This window comes from Bombina bombina, chromosome 6 (genome assembly GCF_027579735.1).
Source record: "Bombina bombina isolate aBomBom1 chromosome 6, aBomBom1.pri, whole genome shotgun sequence".
Taxonomy (NCBI): domain Eukaryota; kingdom Metazoa; phylum Chordata; class Amphibia; order Anura; family Bombinatoridae; genus Bombina; species Bombina bombina.
The window spans coordinates 377488955-377513055 of record NC_069504.1 but is presented as its reverse complement, the minus strand read 5'-3'; the positions used below and the strand labels follow the sequence as shown (position 1 = coordinate 377513055).

Sequence of the window (24101 nt, the reverse complement as noted above, 5' to 3'; positions counted from 1 at the left end):
GTAAAGGTGCGCTATTTTCATACCAAAATAACCCCTTGCGGCTACAGGGCATTTTTAGCCCTAGAAGAAGAAAAAAAATTTAGCTCCAAAGAGGGCTAAATATCCTCCTGATTGTTTGAGCGCATGCTGCACGAGGCCTTAAACTCCAATGTGCGCTAAAGCCGACAGCAGTACATTTGAGAGAGACAGTACTTAAAATTTTTAAAGTTTTTGTAAAACTAGCCAAAATTGTATGTAGCGTTAAATAGTGTATGTGAAACGTGTACATGATCATGCCAATAGCCTATAGACTTTGAAGGTGATGGCACTTATTTGTCAGCACCTTCATCTACCATACTCAGCTGCATCAGACGGCTTCAGTAGGCGGGCCAATCCAATGTAGTGCAAACTAGTGGATTCACAAGCATGCCCACATTTCACCTGGGAGGCTGGTGGCATCTCCACACTGTGAGAAGACTTTCACTGCCTAAACAAACTTATCTACCCCCTCTTCCGTCGATTCTCTGAGGAAAATGGGTCTCAAATCCATTAGAGAACCCCTGTCAAACAGTAAGATGAGCTCTTCAAGTTTCCCAATCACTCCTTGCTGGAGGCAAAAAAAAACTGACCAAGGGATCGTGGGAAAGATTAAAAGCTATTAGGTAGAGCTTTTTGGACTCAACTTCAATCCCACATGATAGCTCATGGACTCAACATCTAATGAAATAAATAGCATTGAACAATTACCCAGCTACACACAGAGCTAGTCAGTATTTCAATTGCATTATCTCTGCCAGCACTGCAGAAAGGAAAGTCCTGACTACACTAACAAATCTTGTGACCAGGTGATTGCCACTGAAAGTAGTACGAGTGGCAGCTCTGTTTGTCTCCTTTTTAGGTAGGGCTTCTCAATGCACTGTCCCTTGCCACAGTGGAACTTTTCTAGCAGAGGGATAGTCATGAGGGGGTCAGAACCCTTGCCCACTCCTTGTAAGTATGAAAGGGTGTGATGCAGGAGCAAACTGTGTGCTTAACCAGCTGGGGTCCGTGGGACTAAAAGTCCCATCAATATAGGGGTTTTTCCCCCCACATCACAATTGACATACTGAAATCATTCTTGCTCGCATTTCACATACATACACATATATATATATATATATATATATATATATACACACACATACATACACACATACACACTTTAAGTGATGGGTCCTTGATTTTTAACGTTTGACAAGCTCTGATCTACACACCACATCAGGTTTCTACCTAAAAGAAAAAAAAACATTTCTACAACTGATTTTTAGCTCTAAAAAAATGCACTGCAGTTAACCAACAGGTGGAAATAAAAATATTTGCAGAGCTATTTTTGTTCAGTTAAACCTAGAACATAATATTTTTTGTAAGTCACCTGCGCATCTGCTTGGGAGAGGAACCTGGTGTGCTGCACGGAGTTGACTGGGCAGATGAGCTTTGCTTATCTTCACTTGATTCTCCTGTTTGCATCGTAAGTTTCTGTCAATTGATGAAAAGAGAATGAGCTACACCCTGAAGAGGTTTTTTTTTTTTTTTTTTTTATGGGTTTTTTTTTTTTTTTTTTTTTTTTTAAACACACACAAGGTAGAAGCCATGTTCAAGGTTTAGGTTTACTATACTTCAGTAATGGCAAAAAGGCAGTCTGGGACCATGTTAAACTAGACAGTGTAATACACCTGCCACGCACAGACTAATTAAAATGTCTCACATTGCACATACATAAATACATACATATCTCAACACCCTGCAGCCCTCTACTAGCCCATAATCTAAATCTGGAGATTTGTTACTCTTATAATCAACAAGCACCAGTAAATTCAAGGGTTAGGTATATTTTCTCAGATGTGTGAATTATAAATAAACCCACAAAAATGCAAAAAATTACACATCAGATTCTTCAGACCTTCCAAAAAACAAATTATAACAACTGGATCTGAAAATACAAGGAAAGTATTATAAATATTATTAACACATAGCAGCAGACATCTTAGACTGCCCCTAACATGGTGACTACAGCATTTCTAAAAACATGCAATATTTTCATTTAAAGGGACAGTCTACACCTTAGTCATTTTAAGTCTTACCTTATAGAAATCAGTGCAGAAAGCCATTTGCAGCTTAATCTATCATGCAGCAGTAACAGTAAAAAAAAAAAAAAAAGAAAAATTGTTTCCATTCACTTTGAAATGGCTGCCAAGCTCAGCCCGCTGATGACATCCCGATCTGGCCTGCATCTAGGCACTGACAGCCTGTTGAATCCAACTAGTGAGGCTTTTTGTGATTGGATGCCATATGCAGCCCAGATCATGATGTAATCAGTGGACAGAGCTAGCCAAAAACCATATTAATTTTAAAAGAAAACTTTACCATTCTTGCTGCATGATATAGAAAAGGTGCAGGAGGCTATTTGCAGCTTAATCTAAGGTAAGACTTTAAGATGACCATGGTGTAGATTGTCCCTTTAACAATAAAAAGAATGGCATCCAAGTGTTAATTAAAAACAAACAAGACATTTCAAAGTAATTAATCCAAAATTTGAATACATACATTAAAGCATTCAACTCCTGCTCTCCTTCAGAATGAGATTCAAGCCTCCCATTTTTGACCATACATACCCCATTTTGAGCACAACGCAAGCTTTAAGACATCCCAGTAATTATTTTTTACCGTTTCCAGATGTTGCAACCTCATTTGAGGGAATGGGCAGAGCTGAAGAAGGGCATAACAGTGGGCTACCAGTAAAACAGACCAGGATATGACTAGACCCATCACAAGATATTTGCGCCATTACCCTATTTCATTGCAGCAAACAAATTTTACCTTAAATTTTGAATATTCTACACCAGAATTACAAGATTCCAAGTACAAAACAGGTTTCAATGCCCAAAATCCTACATTACATTTGTTTTGTGCTACGTAAAACAAGATTACACTGACAAGCTTTACAGACATTTAAAATATTTATTCCTAAAAAACAATGGTTAACCATTTCTTTGAAGCATCCTTAACATAGTCTTGAAATTCAAAAGAATGCCATTGATTTATATATCAATATAACATTTAGAGAATATTGCTGCAGAGCACAACAAATATTGGGCATCAGGTATCCATGTTGACAAAAAAAAAAAAAAAAAAACCACACACAACTTGTGTTCATAAAGGTTTTACCTTAGGGCAGATGTTCACTCATGGCCCACGTGCCTGACATCAATCAATGCCTCCCTGTTTCTCACCTCATCTTATCCCCCTATAGCAAAGCTTAGGTCATCAATGACACACAACCCTCCCTGGGAGGTTAAAAAAACAACTATATGATCTGACCGTTTACCGAAAACTTCTTAAAGTGACAGTTCACCCAAAAATGTTCTCCCCTTTAAAATTGTTCCCAAGGATTCATTTTATCTGCTGGAGTGTTTCAAATTGTTTACAAGTAGCTCCTTTACCCCTATTTTGGCATTTGAAATACCTGATTTAGCCTGTAGTATCCAAACCTATACTGAAGTACATTCTATTGAATAGTCTAAGTAAACACAGCCAGCAGAAGAGATTACACTTTCATAATTTTCCATTGTTCTCTCTAAGTATTGAGCTATGGTTTTCTAGACAAATATAAGATAAGGAAGCAAGTCTGTGTACATGAAAGTGATAACATAATTAGATCTGATATTACCTGAAGCTCAACCCATTGTAATAGGCTGTGGTTTAAAAGCACAAAACCAGCTACTTCAGATACACAAATAAACCTGAAAATATAATTTCTCATAAATTGTATACTCTGCAGCTGGTATAACAGTCATTGAAAATATATTAATATAAAAACAATTTTACAATGTACTGTCCCTTTAAATCCAGGTTACTAGCTCAAAACATGCACACAACTATTTAAAAAGGGACATGAAACCCAATTTTTTTCTTTCATTATTCAGAAAGAGCATGTGATTTTAAACAAATTTCTAATTTACTTATTTAAATTTGCTACCTTCTCTTTTTATTCTTTTCTGAAAGCTTGATCTAGGTAAGCTCTGGAGCAGCAAAGAACCTAGGTTCTAGCTGCTGATTGGGGTGTGTATATATATATATATATATATATATATATATATATATATATATATATATATATATATATATATATATATATATATATATATATATATATATATATATATATATATATATACACACACACCAATTGTCATTGGCCCCCCCATGCTTTCAGTTAGAAACCAGTAGTGCATTGCTGCTCCTTCAACAAATGATACCAAGAGAAAGAAGCAAGTTTGATAATAGAAGTAAACTGGAAAGATATTTAAAATGGTATGTTCTACCTAAATCATAAGAGACATGAGAGCATAGTGAATAGTCATCCATAATTCCCTGCCACTTGAATGCACCTTTTCTAAAGCGCAAATTTAAAAAATAAAATCACTCAATTGTGTGTCTTATAAGTAGGGATGCACCAAAATTTCGGCCGAAATTGGCATTTTTGGCCATTTCTTTTTTTTTGCCTGTTATTTTCGGTAAAATTATTGTGTAGCACGTTTCATATTTGTTGCTAGCCTAGAGCTGATGTTTGAGTTAATTTCTTGACTTACTGTTTTGCATATAATGAGTTTTCTAGGACTGTACTTTATTTGGATAATTGGTAAAAAACAAAACAAAAAAAAACACAACTTGAATCTGATTCTGTTACATAGAACTAAATACAGAATAATACAGTATATTGATATTTAATATTGTTTTAAGTAGGGATGCACTGAAATTTGGTTGCAGAAACATTTTGGCCGAAAATTGCATAGTTCTTTGCCCGTTTTTTTTTTTTTTTTTTTGGTAAAATTATTGTGTAGCATATTATTGTTTTAAGATATTTTTGTCCAATTTTAGTGTGTTACTTTCAATAAAAGTTAAGTTATTTTATTCAGATTCATTAATAAAATAGTCGAATTATGCAAAAAAACGAAAAAAAAAAAAATTTAAATAAATTTGGAAAGAGACATTTTCGGTTTCAGTTTTCGGCTAAGTGCATCCTGGATTTTCAAATTCGGTATAGAATTTCCATTTCGGTGCATCACTACTTGTAAGGATCCAAGTTGGTAATACTGCATTAAAAAAACATTATACGTAATGTCACTGCCAGTTAACACAAAGTAACATTTACTTCATCATTGCCTTTTTTTTGTTTGTTTTTTTATACAAAAACAACCTACCAGTTTTTTTCAATAGTTTATTTCAGGCAAACAAAAACACAACTACTCCGAAACTATTTTTAAATAAAGCAAAATGTATAATGGTGACTTCCAAATAAGCAGATATTGAGGGTTTTTGACAAGTTATCTCCTCCATAGAAGCACTACATCAAACTGGAAAGGGCAATATACTAAAATGAAACAAAGAAATGTGGGGGGGGGGGGTTGGGGGAAGGAAAAAAAAAGATATTATGAAAGCAAGAGACCACGAGTCTTACATGGAGTGCTTCTGCCACGCGGTGGTATTTGGTCTCCTCAGCAGTGAGGCCCTTGTGTGGTGTATAGCCAGCATCCCTGAGGCCAGCCTGCTGTTCGAAACGTTGAATGCTCTCCTGTGTATGTTCTGGAAAGAGACATTCACACACACACTTACATGCACATGTGAGTAGCAGTGCCTGAATGTGGCCCTGCTCATTCATGTTAGCATCTGACAAAACAAAAAGCAGACAGTCCACTGGAACGCCAAATTTAAAATTAATATGTATATTAGACTTGTGCATTCGGATCCTTCGTAAGGATCTAAAAGCCGAATGGCGCTTACTTCCGTCTTCAGATCCTAACAAAGTATCCGAATGCACACGTCTAATGTATATGTAGGAACCAGAGTTTAGATTTTTTTTAAAATAAATAAAAAAAGATAGCAGCAAGAGAAGTTGAAATAGCTAAAATCAAGATTCCAAGTGCTATGGCTTAAGGGATGTATCAAGCTGTGCATAATTGTACTACCATACATCATGCCCTATGCCAAGCCAAACAACAGGGGTAGTACATTGTCAATATTACCAGGAGTAGGGTAAAAATGTCTAAACATAAAAGCAGGAATGTAAGCATAGGAGCAGGCAAATATTTGTATCAGCAACCTGGGTAGCGCTTGCTGATTGGTGTATAAAATGTAGCCATCAATCAGCAAGCGCTATCCAGGTGCAGAACCAAAAATGGGCCGGCTCCTCAGCTTTACATTCAAAGATACCAAAAGAATGAAGAAAAATTAATTGGAGTAAATTAAGTTGCATGCTCTATCTGAATCATGAAAGTTTAAATTTTGACTAGACTATCCCTTTAAGCAGTATCTTATTCTAGACATTATGTACAAACAGGGAAGTACCACAGAGGACATTCTTCATTCGTCTCTGCATTTCCATGCATTCTATATTGTTATAAGTGCGGATTGATATATTACCATAAAAATCTAGTAGATGCACAAATAATTGAGGGGACAGTCATTTTTGTTTTTAAAATGAGGCAGAGAACAAAAAAAAACCCTTAGAAAATCATGATTATTGCTTTCTAGATCGGTTAAGCCGTGTGAGATAAAGTAACTATTCTGACTTATATTTTGCAGTGAATCATAATATAACTATACTTTCCTCCTTTGGATACACAAAAGATTTAATCTCTATTTTTCCATAACATCTTCTGGGCAGCAGAGGAACAGCTAAACAGTAGCTAAAGTAGTAGCTAGTGCTACAGGTTAGCATAACAAAAATGCACCCGCTTATGGGCTGAAATAGGAATCAACCGACAAGGATATTGCTAAATCATTATTGAATTGTGTAGATTAGAACATTCCACCTTTAGAGTAACAGTTATAACTGAATGGGTCAACAAAATTATGACTCATGCTTTCACATTTTGTTGTAGCGCAAAAGAAAATAAGGAATACTTAACCCCTTGAGTGCTAATGACGGCTCTGAGCCATCGCAGAGTTTCCCACTGGTGCTAACGACGGCTCAGAACTGTCGCTAGCACTCTCCAACCTTGAGGGAGATCTGGGGGCTCCCACCCACTCCTACCCCGGCTTCACGTTATGCGCATTGACGTAACGCGCAATGACATCACCGCGCAACTTTATTTATACTTAAACAATGTTAAGTATAGGAGCAGCTACAGGCCCCCCAAGACCCACCGTTGGAAGCTTAGCACCCAGGTGGGAAAGTTCTTAGCACTCAAAGGGTTAAAAGTCTAGAAAAGAAAAAAAAAGTTTAATATGCATGCAATGATATTGCTGGTTCTACAAGTACAGACTGGCTTATCTAAAGTGAAGGATCACTGTTTCAGACAAGTGATACAGGATGATCTACTTTAGAAACACTGCTTCAGACAAGATGGCCTGCCTTAGAAATGGATTTCCTATTAATCTGTTCATTTGCAGCAGGTAAAGTATTTTTTCTTAATAAAACAAATATTACTTGAATTATATGAAAATGGCTTAAACTTTATATGTTATAGTATAAAATGCAAAGTTGAAACTCAACTAATCGGGCAAAATACTAAAAACACATTTGAGCACATTTCTACAAAAATGGTTGTGTTCAATATGCAATTTATACAAACTAATATTATTAACTCCATAATGCCAGGGGAAAATGTTGGTAAACATTGGCATGAAAAAGGAAATCGGGCAAGATCACGCGATTTCAAGGCTGTGATCAGTTCATAGGGGACTGGACTCTACAATATATTTATTTTGTCCCTTTTTCCTGGAATTCCAGTCTGAAATTGTGAGCTTTTCATTCCATTAAAAATGGAAGTGCAAAACACTTATATTCTACACAGCCATTGGCTGCACACTATCAGAAATTGGCCACAGCAGAGAAGGTAACCTTAGTTAGAACATTGCTTCCATTGTTTTATAGACACTAAAATGTTACACTTATTTTGTCAATACACACAATGTCTACCCTATTAGCAGCTGTTAAAGCATCCTTACTTGTCATGAGAGAATTCATGATGATAGAGGTGGCTTTGGTTTTCACAACAGGTGCCTTCTCAGTGGCAGAGGGGGGCATAGCAGGTTGGTTATTATCCCCTTCCTCAACCTGCTCAGAACAATGGGAAAAAAAGTAGGGTGTAGAGAAGAACAAGTCAGTTTTGTATCAGGAAACATGAAATTAATAAAAAAAAAAAAAAAAAAAAAAGGAAACCAGAAACTAATGGATGCATCAACTATTTCCTGAGTGCTATTGGATATTACTAATGGGACAACTATAAGGATGACTTTCTGCTGCAATTAACGATATTGATTTACTATTAGCTGGCTTGTAGCTCATTTACTCTCCCGATAACTTTACAACAGCAAATAGAGACGGTTCAAACAGCATTTCACCAATTTAAAAAACAATTTATGTAAGAACTTACCTGATAAACTAATTTCTTTCATATTGGCAAGAGTCCATGAGCTAGTGACGTATGGGACACACAATCCCATCAGGAGGGGGTAAAGTTTCCCAAACCCCAAAATGCCCACAAATACACCCCTCACCACACCCACAACTCAGTTCAATGAATAGCCAAGTAATGGGGTGATAAAGAAAGGAGTAGAAAGCATCAAAGGAATTTGGAAATAATTGTACTTTATACAAAAAATCATAACCACCATAAAAAGGGTGGGTCTCATGGACTCTTGCCAATATGAAAGAAATTAATTTATCCGGTAAATTCTTACATAAATTAGGTTTTCTTTAATGTAATTGGCAAGAGTCCATAAGCTAGTGACGTATGGGATAGTAATACCCAAGATGTGGAACTCCACACAAGAGTCACTAGAGAGGGAGGGATAAAATAAAAACAGCCATTTTCCGCTGGAAAAAAAAAAATTAATCCACAACCAAAAATATAAAGTTTCTCATAAATGAAAAAAAAAAAAAAGAAAAAAAAAAAAAAAAAAAATTAAAACATAATCAGATTAAAAAAACTGAAACAGCTGTCTGAAGAACTTTTCTACCAAACACTGCTTCTGAAGAAGCAAATACATCAAAATGGTAGAATTTAGTAAATGTATGCAAAGAAGACCAAGTAGCTGCTTTGCAAATCTGATCAACTGAAGCTTCATTCTTAAAAGCCCACAAAGTGGAGACTGATCTAGTAGAATGAGCTGTAATTCTCTGAGGCGGGGTCTGACCCGACTCCAAATAAGCCTGATGAATTAAAAGCTTTAACCAAGATGCCAAGGAAAGGACCTTTCCTAGAACCAGAAAAGAGAACAAATAAATAGACCAGAAGTCTTACTGAAATCTTTAGTAGCTTCAACATAACATTTCAAAGCTCTTACCACATCCAAAGAATGTAAGGATCTCTACAAATAATTCTTAGGATTAGGACATAAAAAAGGGACAACAATTTCTCTATTAATGTTGTTAGAATTCACAACCTTAGGTAAGAAATTAAATGAAGTCCGCAAAACCGCCTTATCCGGATAGAAAATTAGAAAAGGAGATTTACAAGAAAGAGCAGATAATTCAGATCTCTTCTAGCAGAAGAGATGGCCAAAAGGAACAACACTCTCCAAAAAAAAGTAGTTTACTGTCCAAAGAATGAATAGGCTCAAAAGGAGGAGCCTGTAAAGCCTTCAAAAACCAAATTAAGACTCCAAGGGAGGAGAGATTGATTTAATGACGGGCTTGATATGGACCAAAGCCTGGACAAAACAGTGAATATCAGGAAGCTTAGCAATCTTTTGTAAAATAAAACAGAAAGAGCAGAGATTTGTCCCTTCAAGGAACTTGCAGACAAACCCTTATCCAAAACCATCCTGAAGAAACTGTAAAATTCTAGGAATTCTAAGAGAATGCCAGGAGAATTTATGAAAAGAACACCATGAAATATAAGTCTTCCAAACTCAATAATAAATCTTCCTAGAAACAGATTAACAAGCCTGTAACATAGTATTAATCACCGAGTCAGAGAAACCTCTATGACTAAGCACTAGGCGTTCAATTTCCATACCTTCAAATTTAATGGATTTGAGATCCTGATAGAAAAACGGACCTTAAGACAGAAAGTCTGGCCTTAATGGAAGTAGCCAAGATTGGCAACTGGACATCCGAACAAGATCTGCATACCAAAACCTGTGAGGCCATGCTGGAGCTACCAGCAATACAAACGATTGTTCCATGATGAATTTTGGAGATCACTCTTGGAAGAAGAACTAGAGGGCGGGAAAATATAAGCAGGTTGGCAACACAAGGAACTGTTAACACATCCACAGCTTCCGCCTGAGGATCCCTGGACAGGTACCTGGGTAGTTTGTTTAGATGGGAAGCCATCAGATCTATTTCTGGAAGACCCCACATCTGAACAATCTGAGAAAACACATCTGGATGGAGCAACCACTTCCCCGGATGTAAAGCCTGGCGGCTGAGATAATCCGCTTCCCAATAGTCTATACCTGGGATATGAACCGCAGAAATTAGACAGGAGCTGGATTCCACCCAAGTATCTGAGATACTTCTTTCATAACTTGGGGACTGCGAGTCCCACCCTGACGATTGACATATGCCACAGTCCTGATATTGTCTGTCCGTAAACAAATGAACGGTTCTCTCTTCAACAGAGGCCAAACCTGAAGAGCCCTGAAAATAGCAAAGAGTTCCAAAATATTGATCGTTAATCTTGCCTCTTGAGATTTCTAAACCCCTTGTGCTGTCAGAGATCCCCGACCTGAAAGACTTGCATCTGTTGTGATCACAGTCCAGGTTGGATGAACAAAAGAGGCCCCTTGAACTAGACAATGGTGATCTAACCACCAAGTCAGAGATAGTCTAACATTGGTATTTAAGGATATTAACTAATATCCTTGTATAATCAATGCACCATTGGTTCAGCATACAAAGCTGGAGAGGTCTCATGTGAAAATGAGCAAAGGGGATCGCGTCCGATGCTGCAGTCATGAGACCTAAAACTTCCATGCACATAGCCACTGAAGGGGAATGATGAGACTGAAGGTTCAGAAAGCTGAAACCAATTTTAATCGTCTCTTGTTTGTTAGTTAGAGACAGAGTCATGGACAATGAATCTATCTGGAAACCTAAAAGGTGACCCCTTGTCTGAGGAATAACAACACTAGATGATTTGTGTGAGATTCTGCAGAATGTAAAGACTGAGCTAGTACCAAGATATCGTCAAATAAGGAAACACCCTGCAATACCCTGTTCTCTGATTACAGAGAGTAGGGCACCGAGAACCTTTAAAAAGATTCTTGGAGCTGTCGCCTAGGGCCAAATGGAAGAGCGACATATGGGTAATGCTGGTCTAGAAAAGAGAATCTCAGAAACTGATAGTGGTCTGGATGAATCTTAATATGAAGATATGCATCCTGTAAGTCCTATTGTGGGACATATAATGTCCTTGATGAACAAATGGCAGAATAGTCCTTATAATCACCATTTGAAAGTTGGCACTCTTACAAAACGATTAAAAAAAAATTCCAATCCAGAACTGGCCTGAATTAATTTTCTTTCTTGGGACAATGAATAGATTTGAATAAAACCCAGACCCCAGTTCCTGAAACGGAATTGGTATGATTACCCCCTGAAAGCTCCAGGTCTGAAAACACTTCAGAAAAGCTTGAGCCTTCACTGGATTTGCTGGGATCTCTCTTCTCACAGAAGTCTTACTCTGAATCTTTTCGATACCCTTGAAACAATACTCTGAATCCATTTGATTTTGGACAGAATTTGCCCAAATGTCTGTGAAAAATCTTAATCTGCCCCTACCACTGAGCTGGAATAATGGCCGCACCTTCATGCAGACTTGGGGCTGGCTTGGTTTCTTAAATGGTTTGGATTTACCCTTAGGTCTTTTGTCCTGTAGGCAAAAAAAAAAAAAAAAAAAACCAAAAAAAAAAAAACTCCCTCCCCCCCGTGACAATTGAAATAATGGAATCCAACTGAGAACCAAATAACTTAATTACCTTGGAAACAAAGAGAACATATCAGCATTCCAATATTTAAGACACAAAGCTCTTCTAGCTAAAATAGCTAAAGACATAGATTTAACATCAATTTTGAGGATATCAAAAAATGGCATCACAGATAAAATGATTAGCATGTTGAAGCAAGCAAAAGATGTAAGACAAATCAGGATCCATTTCCTGTTGCACTAAACTTTCCAACCAAAATGTTGATGCAGCTGCAACATCAGCCAAAGAAATAACAGGCCTGAGAAGATGACCAGAATATCAATAGGCTTTCCTTAGATAGGATTCAAGTTTCCTATCTAAAGGGTCTTTAAAAAGAAGTACTATCTTCCATAGGAATAGTAGTACATTTAGCAAGAGTAGAAATAGCCCCATCCCAAAACTCCGAATCGAACCGCTGGCAAAGGATACGATTTTTTAAACCTTGAAGGAATAAAAGTACCTGGCCTATTCCATTCCTTAGAAATCATATCAGAAATAGCACCAGGAACTGGAAAAACCTCTGGAGTAACCACAGGAGGATTATAAACAGAATTTAAACGTTTACTAATTTTAATATCAAGAGGGACTTGTTTTCCTCAATATCCAATGTAATCAACACCTCTTAACAAGGAACGAATATACTCCATTTTAAATAAGTAGATTTGTCAGTGTCAATATCCGAGGAAAGATCTTCTGAATCAGATAGATCCTCATCAGAGGAGGATAATCAGTATGTTGTCGGTCATTTGAAAGTTTCATCACTTTATGAGAAGTTTTAAAAGACCTTTTACGTTTGATTAGAGGGCGGGATGGCAGACAAAGCCTTCTGAAATCGCATCAGCAATAAAATCTTTTAAATTCACAGGTATAGTCTTGTACATTAGATGTTGAAGGAACAAGAGGCATTGTACTACTACTAATGGACACATTCTCTGCATGTAAAAAGCTTACGACACTATTACATACTACAGCTGGAGATATAATACCACAACTTTACAACAAATGGACTTAGCTTGGGTAGAACTGTTATCAGGCAGCAGGGTTCCAACAGTGGTTTCTGAGACAGGATCAGATTGAGACATCTTGCAAATGTAAGAGAAAAAAAAACAACATATAAAAGCAAAATAATCAATTTCCTTATACGCAGTTTCAGGAATGGGAAAAAAAATGCAGACAGGCATATGCCCTCTTATAGAAGAAAAGGCAAGAGGCATATAGGAATGGGGTTTTAAAATAATGGAAATTATTTGGCGCCAAGTATGACGCACAATGAAAGTTTTTGGCGCTAACAACATCTGGAAATGACACACTCACATCATTGTAGACGCAACCTTGTGTAAGGAACCCGGCGTCAAAGACGCCAGAAATGACAAATTTGCGTCATCGGATGTATCTTCGCGCAAAAAAAATTCTTGCGCCAAGAATGACACAAACTTTGGCATTTTGCGCCCTCTCAAGCCTAATTTTGCCCGCGAAATTTAAATGAGAAAACAGTTAATTGAAAAAAAGACTTTACCCCAGGTAAAAAAAATATTTTCCTAAAATATGCTTTTCCCAAAATATGAAACCGACAGTCTGCAAAAGGAAATACACATAAACCTGACTATTGGCAAATATAAGTAGAAAACATATATTTAGAACTTTATATTAATACATAACGTGCCAAATTCATAGCTGAGAGTGTCTTAAGTAATGAAAACATACTTACCGAAAAGACACCCATCCACATATAGCCAAATCAGTACAGGTAATGGAATATGAGAGTATATCATCGATCTGAAAAGGGACGTAGGAGATGAATCTCTACGACAGATGACAGAGTAACCTATGAAATAGATCCCCCGTGAGGAAAACCATTGCATTCATAGGTGATACTCCCTTCACATCCCTCTGACATTCACTGTACTCAGAGGAATCCAGGCTTCGAAAATGCTGTAGTAAGCGCATATCAACGTAGAAATCTTAGCACAAACTTACTTCCCCACCTCCATATGAGGCAAAGTTTGTAAAAATTTGTGGAGGATTTTGGGGTTTGGGAAATTTGCCCCTCCTGGTGGGATTGTGTTGTCCCATACGTCACTAGCTCATGGACTCTTGCCAATTACATGAAAGAAAGTAATGTTTTTAGGTTTACTTTTCATAAAAGTAAATCAGGAGAAAGAATTCTTAAAATAAATATATTTTAGAATAATGTGTAAGCATACAAAATTCTATACTGGCAATATTTACTTTGTTTGTTTCAACTTAAGATTCAGACATGCAATGCAGGTTCAAAAAGTAAAAGGAAGAAAAGGACTGAGATAAGGGCATGTCCATCACCATACCTTAGACAGCATTTTGTATTTACGTTCCGAATGACAGGTTTTCGCCACAGAGATGTTACTGCCACATGTCTGATGGGGGGCGTAGTCATTGGTGCTGTATCTTCCAGGGCATCGTCATAGCTGAAAGCTCGACGGTTCATTCCAAATGGCAGGGACATCTTTCCCAATAGCCCACCTGAAACCGTGCTCAATGGCTGAGGACAGAGAGCCCACCACTCACTACAATATTCCATTACAGACAGCTTTATGTAAACCTTCCTGCTTTTCTTATTCTAGAAAGTCCTTGAAAGATTCAATATTTTATGGTACTTGCTATTTGTTAAAGGGATACTAAACAAATTTTTTTCTCTTATGAGTCAGATATAGCATGAAATTTTAAGCAACTTTATAATTTACTTCCAAATTTTTCTTCTCTCACTATCTGTTTGAAAAAGGCAGGTATATTTGGTTATAAGCCGGCTTCTAGCCACCAATCGGCAAAGCGCTACACAAGTGTTTGAACCAAAAACGGGCCGGCTCTTAAGCATACATTTCCTGCTTATTTCAAAATAAGATAGCAAGAGAACAAAGAAAAATGGTAATAGTAAATTAAAGTTACATGCTTTCTGAATCATGAAAGAAAAAAAAAAAATATTGGGTTTAGTATCCATTTAAGTCACTAGTAAATCTTAAATTGACTACTAAACATTCTTTATTTAGGTGCACAGTTAGAGTAATTGTAGATATGCATTTTAAGAGATCTGTCTTCAAGCAGAAGCATAGACAATTTACAGCAGTGACATTTGACAGAAAAGATACAAGGCAACTTGCAATAAGAATTGTAACTACGATTGTTTGAGTTTTGTAAATTACATTAAAAGGATATGAAACCTTTTTTTTTCTTTTCCTTCTACTATGCAGATAAAGCATTTGATGTAAAACAACTTTCTAATTTACCTTCTATAATCATTTTTTTTTATCAATTTGTCTTTGTTTCTCTTGGTGTCTTGTGTAAAAAAAAAAAAAAAAACAGGGATGTATGCTTAGGAACGGACCATTTCTGGAGCACTATATGGCAGTAGTGTTTAAGATTTGTATCCATTTGCAAAGAGCACTAGATGGCAGCACGTTTTTCCTGCCATGTAGTGCTCCAGATGCCTACTGGGGTATCTCTTCACTCAGAATATCATGCAAACTAAGCAATTTTGATAATAGACTGTAAATTGGAAACTTTTTAAATAGTATGCTCTGTCGGGGGGGGGGCGGGGTTCATATCCCTTTAGAAACTGAAAAATATAAAATTGGAAACTTTACAAAAAAAGTGAACTAATTAAACAAAATTCCATTGTGTTATTATTTAAAGGGACAGTTTAATCAAATGTTTTCCCCAATGATCCACTTTACCTGCTGGAGTGTATTAAATTGTTTACAAGTATTCCTTACCCTTATATTGGCATTTGAAAATAGTTGATTTAGCCTGTGGTATCCCCACCTGATTTCTGAAAGTTTCTGGCCTTAGGTCCAAGCTACAGATAAGCTGTGTAAACACAGCCAGCAGAAGAAATTGCACACCAAGTGGGTTAAAGGGGCCACTAAACCCAAAATCTTTCTTTCATGATTCAGATAGAACATACAAATTTAAACAACATTACAATTTACTTCTATTATTTATTTTGCTTCATTTTTTAGATATCTTTATTTGAAGATAAAGCGATGCATATGGGTGAGCCAATCACATGAGGCTTCTATGTGCAGCAACCAATCAGCAGCTACTGAGCATATCTAGATATGCTTTTCAGCAAAGAATATCAAGAGAATAAAACAAATTAAATAATAGAAGTAAATTAGAAAGAGGTTTAAAATTGCATTCTCTTTCTAAATCATGAAAGAAAAAATGTGGGTTTCATGTCCCTTTAAAGAAGAGTTAAGGTATAAAAATGTTAATTTTCCCTCTCCAAATATTGGTCTTCAGTTTATGGACAGATAAGATAAAAAGCATGTATATGTACACAATGTGATAAAGTAATGAGATATGAATATACCTACAAGCTCAACCCATTTTATTTGTAGCTTCAAAACTCAAAATTAGCCAGTTCATTTACATAAAAAGCAAAGTCTTATACATTTTATACTCTGCAGTTGTTTGTATACTGTCCCTTTAAAAGAGCTACAGAAAAAAAAAAATAGGGGAGAGTTATTTTTTTTTTTACCTACAGGGAACTGTATGAGTTGTGTAGTAATATGAATATGCCCAATGCTGTAGCAACAGAATATGTGCTCTATTCCGATATGCGTGTCTGTACACCTAAGAGCCCGTTTTCAATCTGATTTCAGCCATAAACTTTGTAACTGCTAACTTTGCCTGGATAATTATTTATAATAAAAATAATAATTAAGCTGTCCCAGTCCTATTTAAATAGTATTAACATATAAAAAAAAAAAAAAAACACCCTCATTAAATGGCCAAATGTATAGGTTCAGTAACTCCTAGCAACTTCTGGTAGGACTTGCAATTGTTCCATTATGAGCAACTAGTCTTAAAGCCCGTTCACACGGGCCATTTTTTGCAGTACAGCGGTCCCACCCCTTGCTCTCTCCCTCCCCCCATATCTCTTGCTCTCTCTCCCCCCCCCCCCTCTCTTGCTCTCTCTCCTCCCCCCCCCCCTCTCTTGCTCTCTCTCCCCCCCCCCCCCCTCTCTTGCTCTCTCTCCTCCCCCCCCCCTCTCTTGCTCTCTCTCCTCCCCCCCCCCCCCCATCTCTTGCGCTCTCTTTCCCCTCTTATTTTCTCTCCCCCCCTCTCTTTCTAGCTCTCTCCCCCCCTCTCGTGCGCGGGACCGGCCCCGCCACCCGCACCGTGCCGCAAACAGGAGCAGATCAGGTAGACAGACTAAGGCCAAGTGTGCTTGTCCTCTGCTGCCTCTACTGCACATGACAGCTTTGGACAAACACACTTGGCCTTTTTATATTATAGGCTAAAATGTTTTACATTATAAAAATAAAAAAATAAAAAGATAATCAGCAGAAATCCCAAATGTCAGGGATTCTACTGCCCCCAAATTTTACTTCTATTCTGCATATTCTGTATACACAGGCTAAGGTTCACTGAACTAAGAGAGCCCCTTAAAAATTAACATATACAATTTTACAGCTAAGGAGAAAAATAACCTGGCCTGAAAGAAATCATTCTGCATAGGCAAAAATATGGTAAATAAAATATATATATTATATAAATAAACACAAAAACAGCTAGTAGTTAGAATTAAAGGTTACCAGGTACAGTCAGGCTGTCTTGATGCCATTACAGTAGTTAAAGATGCTGTTCTTTAGATCCTCTATGTTAATCCAGAAAATTGTGCCCTGGCAAAAACAAGCTTCTATTTAATAAAGTAGAGAAACATAACAATATGCAAACACAAGCATTTCTGAACTCTCCCAGATCTATAAAGCGTGAAAAGATTAAACAGGAATTTGACAACTTGGTTACTTTCAGAAGAATGATCACTGTTGCAATTAACTATGTGCAAGCAGTAGAATTAGAGCAACAAAAAATGTAATGGATATTTCAGACAGTGAATAAGCATCTTACCAGGATACTAGGTTATGTGAATTAATTGATGTTGGAAAAAGACAAGCTGGAACATTTGTGCAAATAAATCGGTATACATAAAACTTTTCCAAAGTGGTCCATGCAGGGTGTTCAAAAAACTGTAAAGGAAAAAAAAAAAATATATAATAATATTGCAGAATCTTAAAAGCTAAATTTACATAAGAAATCTTACATTCAAAAACTGCAGTAAGACCCATAGAATTCTTGTAAAGACATTTAGCACATCTAGGGACCAATCTCCACGTTGCTTTTCCCCAGAAGTAATTTGGTACACTGTTACCAATGCACCAGAGCACTCTGGGTAAAGATATGTAAAATAAGATATACAATATCTCATGATTTTTCCTTCCAGTACTGGGTTTAATCAAAATGTGATCCCCTCATGGGGTAGGGTACGGCAAAATTTTAAACCACTTGTGGACAGCTGTTTCAAACTCATTAGCTCTTATCACAGAGGGATAGGTTTGATTTGCTGCTAAGTGAATCTTATTTCCAGGGCAAAAGCAATATTCTTACATTATGGTGCAGATAAAAGCATGAGATTAAAATCCTCCATTTCATTAACAGCCATATAATTATTGTACATACATTATTACATCTAGGAAAGTACCCCCCACTTGCTTTTCCCCATTAGTACTCTGTATACTTTGGTTACTAACGCACCCAAAACAGCTGTTCAGAGTAGTAGTTTAGATTTTGCTTCACCTACCCCCATAAGGGGACAGCTATGGTTAAAAGGCAAGCAAAAAGTAGGATATAGTTTATTTCTAACTTGCAGTATTTTACCTGGGGTGCTCGTGGTGTGTTTGGTAAATGTATACAGAGGTACTTACTGGGAAAATCAATGTGGTGATACTTGTCTAGATGTGCCAATGGGTCTATAAAATAACTATGTCTTACTATTATGAAATAGAGGATTTTCATTCACGCTTTATCTCCACCATAACAAAATGAATAAAAACTGCAGTATAAAATACATAACATATCAAATAAATAATTTTTCTATTTTTTTTATTAGAAATATCCATCAACAAAAATGATGTGGCATACATTACACAAATTTTATGTTTGCAAGGTTAGATAAAATCATTCATATTCAAACATTACAATTCATTTAAAACTATTTAAAAAAAAAAAAATCAATAAGAAAAAGTTTCTAATGCTTGAGGGCACACAAGATAAGATTTCTATTAAAACATGCTATATTTTAATTGATAGGGAAAATATGAAATTGTGATTAAGTATATAAAAAAAAAAAAAATATTGCAATAAATTAGATTTGTAAATTATTGCCCTTTTGGTAGATAGGAACAATATTTTGAAATTATGTAAACAAAGTACCAGGTATGATTTTTTGTTTTTTAATAATTAAAATCTCAGTTGAATTTGAAATAGATTGACATTCAGATAGAAGAATCAAATCTGTAAGTACCTTAAAATGGAGAACTTGATAATGTTTCAACCAAATGCAGTAATTAAAGGGACAACTGAATCCAATTTTTTTCTTTTGTAATTTCAGAAAGAGCATGCAATTTTAAGCAAGTTTCTAATTTACTCCTATTATCAATTTTTCTTTCGTTCTCTTGCTATCATTATTTGAAAAAGAAGGCATCTAAGCTTTTTTGGTTTCAGTACTCTGGACAGCACTTTTGTATTTGGTGGATGAATTTATCCACCAATCGGCAAGGGGGACAACCCAGGTTGTTCACCACAAATATGAGAGGAGAGAAAGAAATAGAGAGAGAAAGGAATAGAGAGAGAAAGGAAATAGGAGAGAGAAAGAAATAGAGATAGATAGATAGATAGAGAGAGAGAGATATAGAGAGGAGATAGATATAGAGAGAGATAGATATAGAGAGAGGAGAGATATTAGAGAGAGAGAGATAGAGAGAGAGAGATATAGGAGAGAGAGGAGAGAGATATAGTAGAGAGAGAGAGAGATATAGATAAGAGAGAGAGATAATAGAGAGATAGAGATATAGAGAGATATAGAGGAGATAGAGATATAGAGAGATAGAGATATAGAGAGAGTAGAGATATAGAGAGATAGAGAGATTAAAAATTGAACATAGAAAAAACCCAACCATTTTGGGATCTAACTAATTGATTTTTGTATTAGATTGTTTTTATGTTATTTGTCCTGGGTTTTTTTGTGTCATATGTGATACCTCATGTTGGATATAAAATAACTATAAATAAAAAACCAAACACACATTGTGAAAACATGATTTAGGTCTTTAAAAAGCAACCTAATCCCGTCTCGCATAACCAGGCTACCTAAGTACTAGGATAAGACAATGACAAATCAAGCATATGGGGTACCCACAACATCCCATTACAGACACGGATGTATAGGCAGGAAAGGACAAAGTCATCACACAGAGCATTTCCAGACTTCTGCCCCCGTCTGTACCGGACCTCGCAATAAATGCATGGTGACGTCACGTTCATCGGGAATACCCAAAACGTGAGAAACAGGACAAGACGGTATTTAGTAATCAGACTAAAATAACTAAACATGGAGGGTGCTTCTAGGTCAGTAATGTTAAATTACACGGTGTCTCCGGAAAACAGCAATAGTTCTTACCGCCAAGCATATTGGTCCCAGCAACTTAACTACTAAATGCCGGTCTTCATCGTTGTCTCCGGAAACATAAGATACTCAGAACTGCTGAGCCTGACAGCAAAAACAGCACCCATTATCAAATGCAGAATGGCGACAGATATACAACATGCGCATGCGCAGAGAAAAGGGTGGCAGCTGCGATACACTTCTGCGCATGTATTATGGGGCGCCTGCGCCAATTGTAATGTTGTACAAGAGAAGTCCAAACCGCCATCCTATATTTGGGAAAACTCCAGTTTCTTGTGTGAAGTCATTCTTTACTCCGCCCATTTGCAAAATCTTCACCAATCACAAATTATTTATAGGACCTAGTGAACTTACTCATCAAACATGAGAGTGTTTAGCGTATCATAGCAACAAGTGTCAAACTGCTCTGCTGCCAGGTGCTTAGTTTACCACTGAACATAAGGACCTCTCGGTATCATTATGGACGGGACATGCAGCCCTTTGGAAGTCAGGTATTTTTCGCTCGTGAATATGTTCCCCATAAACATTTTGCTGACTCCTAAATTGTGTGCCTGTCAAATAAAACAGCTCACTTGTAAATTTTAAAGGAGCATGAAATCAAAGATTAAACTTTCGCGATTCTCATAGAGCCTGCTAAAACATCAGTTTACTTTTATAATAAATACTCTTCTTTCTCTTGGTATACTTTATTGAAGATGAAGCTTAAATAAGATCTTGATAATGCAAGTGGACTGCCTTGAGCACTATATAGCTGCAATGTTTGGAATATTTACAACAGTGCTATACATTGTTGCAAATACTGCTGCTAAATATAGAGCTCAACAATGTTTAACATTACTACCGCTTAATCATTTCCTGCCTGGGCTCATTTGTCTACATCGGAACAAAGTTCTGATGTAAATAAATTAGTAAAAATTGAAATCAGGCAATTGTTCATGCGATCGCCTGATTTCAATTATGGGATTGGGTCAGGGGGGAGTGCCTATGTCTCAAGGCATGCCCCCAGCCTACGATCCCATATAGGAAGCAGCTAGGGCAGACTATTTTTGCAGGAGGAATGTTTCAGTAAACACTGCTACTGCTGGTAGTGGGAGGAGCTGGAGCACAGTCTGGACTCTGGTTAAAAGGGATAGTGAGATCCTCTAGTAATGGGCAGTAACACTTCCTACAATACACTAAATGCAAGCCTGTCTGCGGTCCTGCTGTATGATCACCCCGCACTGTGTGGAACAAATGGTGCTTACATTTCTGTGTGGCTTGCTCTGGGGTTGCTTAGCTCCCCTCAGAAGAAATAGGACTATGTGACAGAAAAGGATGCTCAGCCCCAAAGGCAACAAAGGCAACCATTTAACCCTTCATTGGATTTAAAGATATATATATATATATATATATATATATATATATATATATATATATATATATATATATATATAAAACAATATTAATTGTGAGGGGTGTGGAAGTCTTGGTGAGTTCCCACACTTTTTTTTGTAGGAATTGATCCCTGGTGCCGTTACACATTAGTGTGTCGGCGGCAGTGTGTGGGTGTGACCCAGCCTCAGCACAAACTTTTTTTTTTTTTTTTTTTATTTTGGTTTCCGACTTTCCGCCTGCCTTCTACGCATATCATGTGGTTGACACGTGATTGATACCTAGTGGGTCATAGATCATCTTAACCTATTGGCACAGCTCAGCCGGAACTCAAACTATTGCGATTGGCGACTTTGGCGGCACATTGGCTCCTGACTCCTTGTGTAGTTTCCTCAATAGGCTTGTGACTGCACGTGTAGTCAGTGAGTGGGACAGCAGTGTGTTTGCAGCGTGGGCAGTAGTCAGTCGGACTCGCAGAGCTCTGACGGCGGCAGCTTAAATGCTGAGCTGAAATTAGAAGTCAAAGTGGGTTGTTTTTTTTTGCCAAGGTTTAAGCGCAGCAGGTCTAAGATTGTGAGTGGCATTTTTACTCTATTTATGTTAATAATTATGTGGGAGCACTGGGACCTGATTCCTAAAAATGCTTGAAATTGAATTTAAAATTCTAAGAAAGCTTCTCAGAGTCAGATGGAACAATCTTAAAGAATTCTGTTATCAATTCCATTTCCATTCCTTTGTCGTTATGATTATCCTTTACTTTAGAGAACAGTACACAGAGTGTAAATCTATTGGTACGGTATTATTGGATAATCACATACACTTTTTATTAAGTAACTGTCGCCCTTCAATGTTCTTCCTATCACAAATTCTTTGTAATCTAGCGAAGGGATTCATTCAATTGCTCTTCTGGCTTTTGGAGTTTTGGGGAGATTTGTTTGGTTGCACCTCTTAGGGAGAGGGAAATATGGGCAACCACAGGACAGAACCTAAGAAAAATTGGTTTAATAGTCCCTTTGAATAATGTGGTGCATCTATCCTGATCTGGCACTGACTGCAGTGGAAGGAGACATTGGGGCCAATTTATCAAATGTCTTGCGGACCTGATCCGACAGTGCGGATCAGGTCCGCAAGACATCGCTGAATGCGGAGAGCAATACACTCTCCGTATTCAGCATTGCACCAGCAGCTCACAAGAGCTGCTGGTGCAACGCCGCCCCCTGCAGACTCGCGGCCAATGGGCCGCCAGCAGGGGGGTGTCAATCAACCCGATCGTTCTCTCTTGCTGAGTCTGGTGCAGAGTGTGTGATGATGCTCATTTCCTAAACGCACTCTTATGGCCAGACTGGTGTACATCATCCGTGTGAGACAGGTTGCAGTCTCATAATTGTAATGTCATCACTTATTATTTAAAGGGCCTCTGTTCAGTATGCTTTGCCCTTGCGTTGTCTCAGACCTGTTTGTGAGTTCCTGTGTATTACCTGGCTGTCTGACGTCCCTCCTGGTTCCTGATCCCTGGCTTGTTCCTAACTCTGCTATTCTCCTTGTTCCTGACTCCGGCTTGTCTGACTACTCGCTTTGACTCCTGACTCGGCTCATCTGACTTCTCGCTTTGGCTCCTGACTTGGCTCGTCTGACTTCCAGCTCTGGCTTTGACTCCTGGCTTGTTATTTCACTTGTGGACTTTTTATTATTTTTTTGTTATTAATAAAGGTGTGATTATTTTTGCACTTCTCGTCTCAGTCTGATTCCTGGCACCCTGACATTATGCAAGGGTCATGAATCCTGATGGTGCTAATAATCTACATTTACCTACCATCATTTCCAGGATTGATGAACAGGATCACTGCTTGGATCAATTTGCACTTGCCCTGCTGACTCGCACTGCACATTTGGACCAGTGTGTCCCACAAGTTATGGCTTCTCCAGTTTCCGCTGCTGCACCTAGTTCTACCAGGAGTATGTCCGGTTCTGCACCTCTACCTCAGCGATATGGAGGCAATCCTATTCAGTGCAGAGGGTTTTTGAACCAGGTTGGCATTTACTTTGAGATGTTACCTCAGGCGTTTCCCTCTGACAGAGCTAAGGTGGGATTTCACATCTCGTCACTCTCTGACACAGCTCTTGCCTGGGCTAATCCTTTATGGGAGACTAATAAACCTGTAATTTCCAATTACCCTGAATTTGTGGCCTCCTTTATTTGATGTTCTGTCTTGCTCCTCCTCTGATGTCTAGTCAGCAAGGTACGAGATCTGTTGCTCAGTATGCCATTGAGTTCCGTACGCTTGCCGCA

General features: G+C 37.5%; 2 protein-coding genes across 2 annotated transcripts in view; one reads left to right on the top strand and one right to left on the bottom strand.

Moving 5' to 3' along the window:
* The window catches only part of KIAA1191 (KIAA1191 ortholog), a 78137-nt gene extending 63456 nt beyond the window's left edge, over window positions 1-14681 (bottom strand). The window contains 5 exon segments of the mRNA XM_053717082.1: window positions 1391-1494; window positions 5477-5601; window positions 7969-8077; window positions 14262-14290; window positions 14293-14681. Coding sequence (XP_053573057.1) covers window positions 1391-1494; window positions 5477-5601; window positions 7969-8077; window positions 14262-14290; window positions 14293-14494 — 569 coding nt within the window. The 5' untranslated portion in view covers window positions 14495-14681.
* A 6114-nt stretch (window positions 14682-20795) lies between these two features.
* Window positions 20796-24101, top strand: part of CFAP43 (cilia and flagella associated protein 43) — a 491704-nt gene continuing 488398 nt past the window's right edge. The window contains exon 1 of the mRNA XM_053717078.1: window positions 20796-20931. Within this exon, the coding sequence (XP_053573053.1) occupies window positions 20900-20931 (32 nt within the window). The 5' untranslated portion in view covers window positions 20796-20899. The remainder of the gene's footprint in view (window positions 20932-24101) is intronic.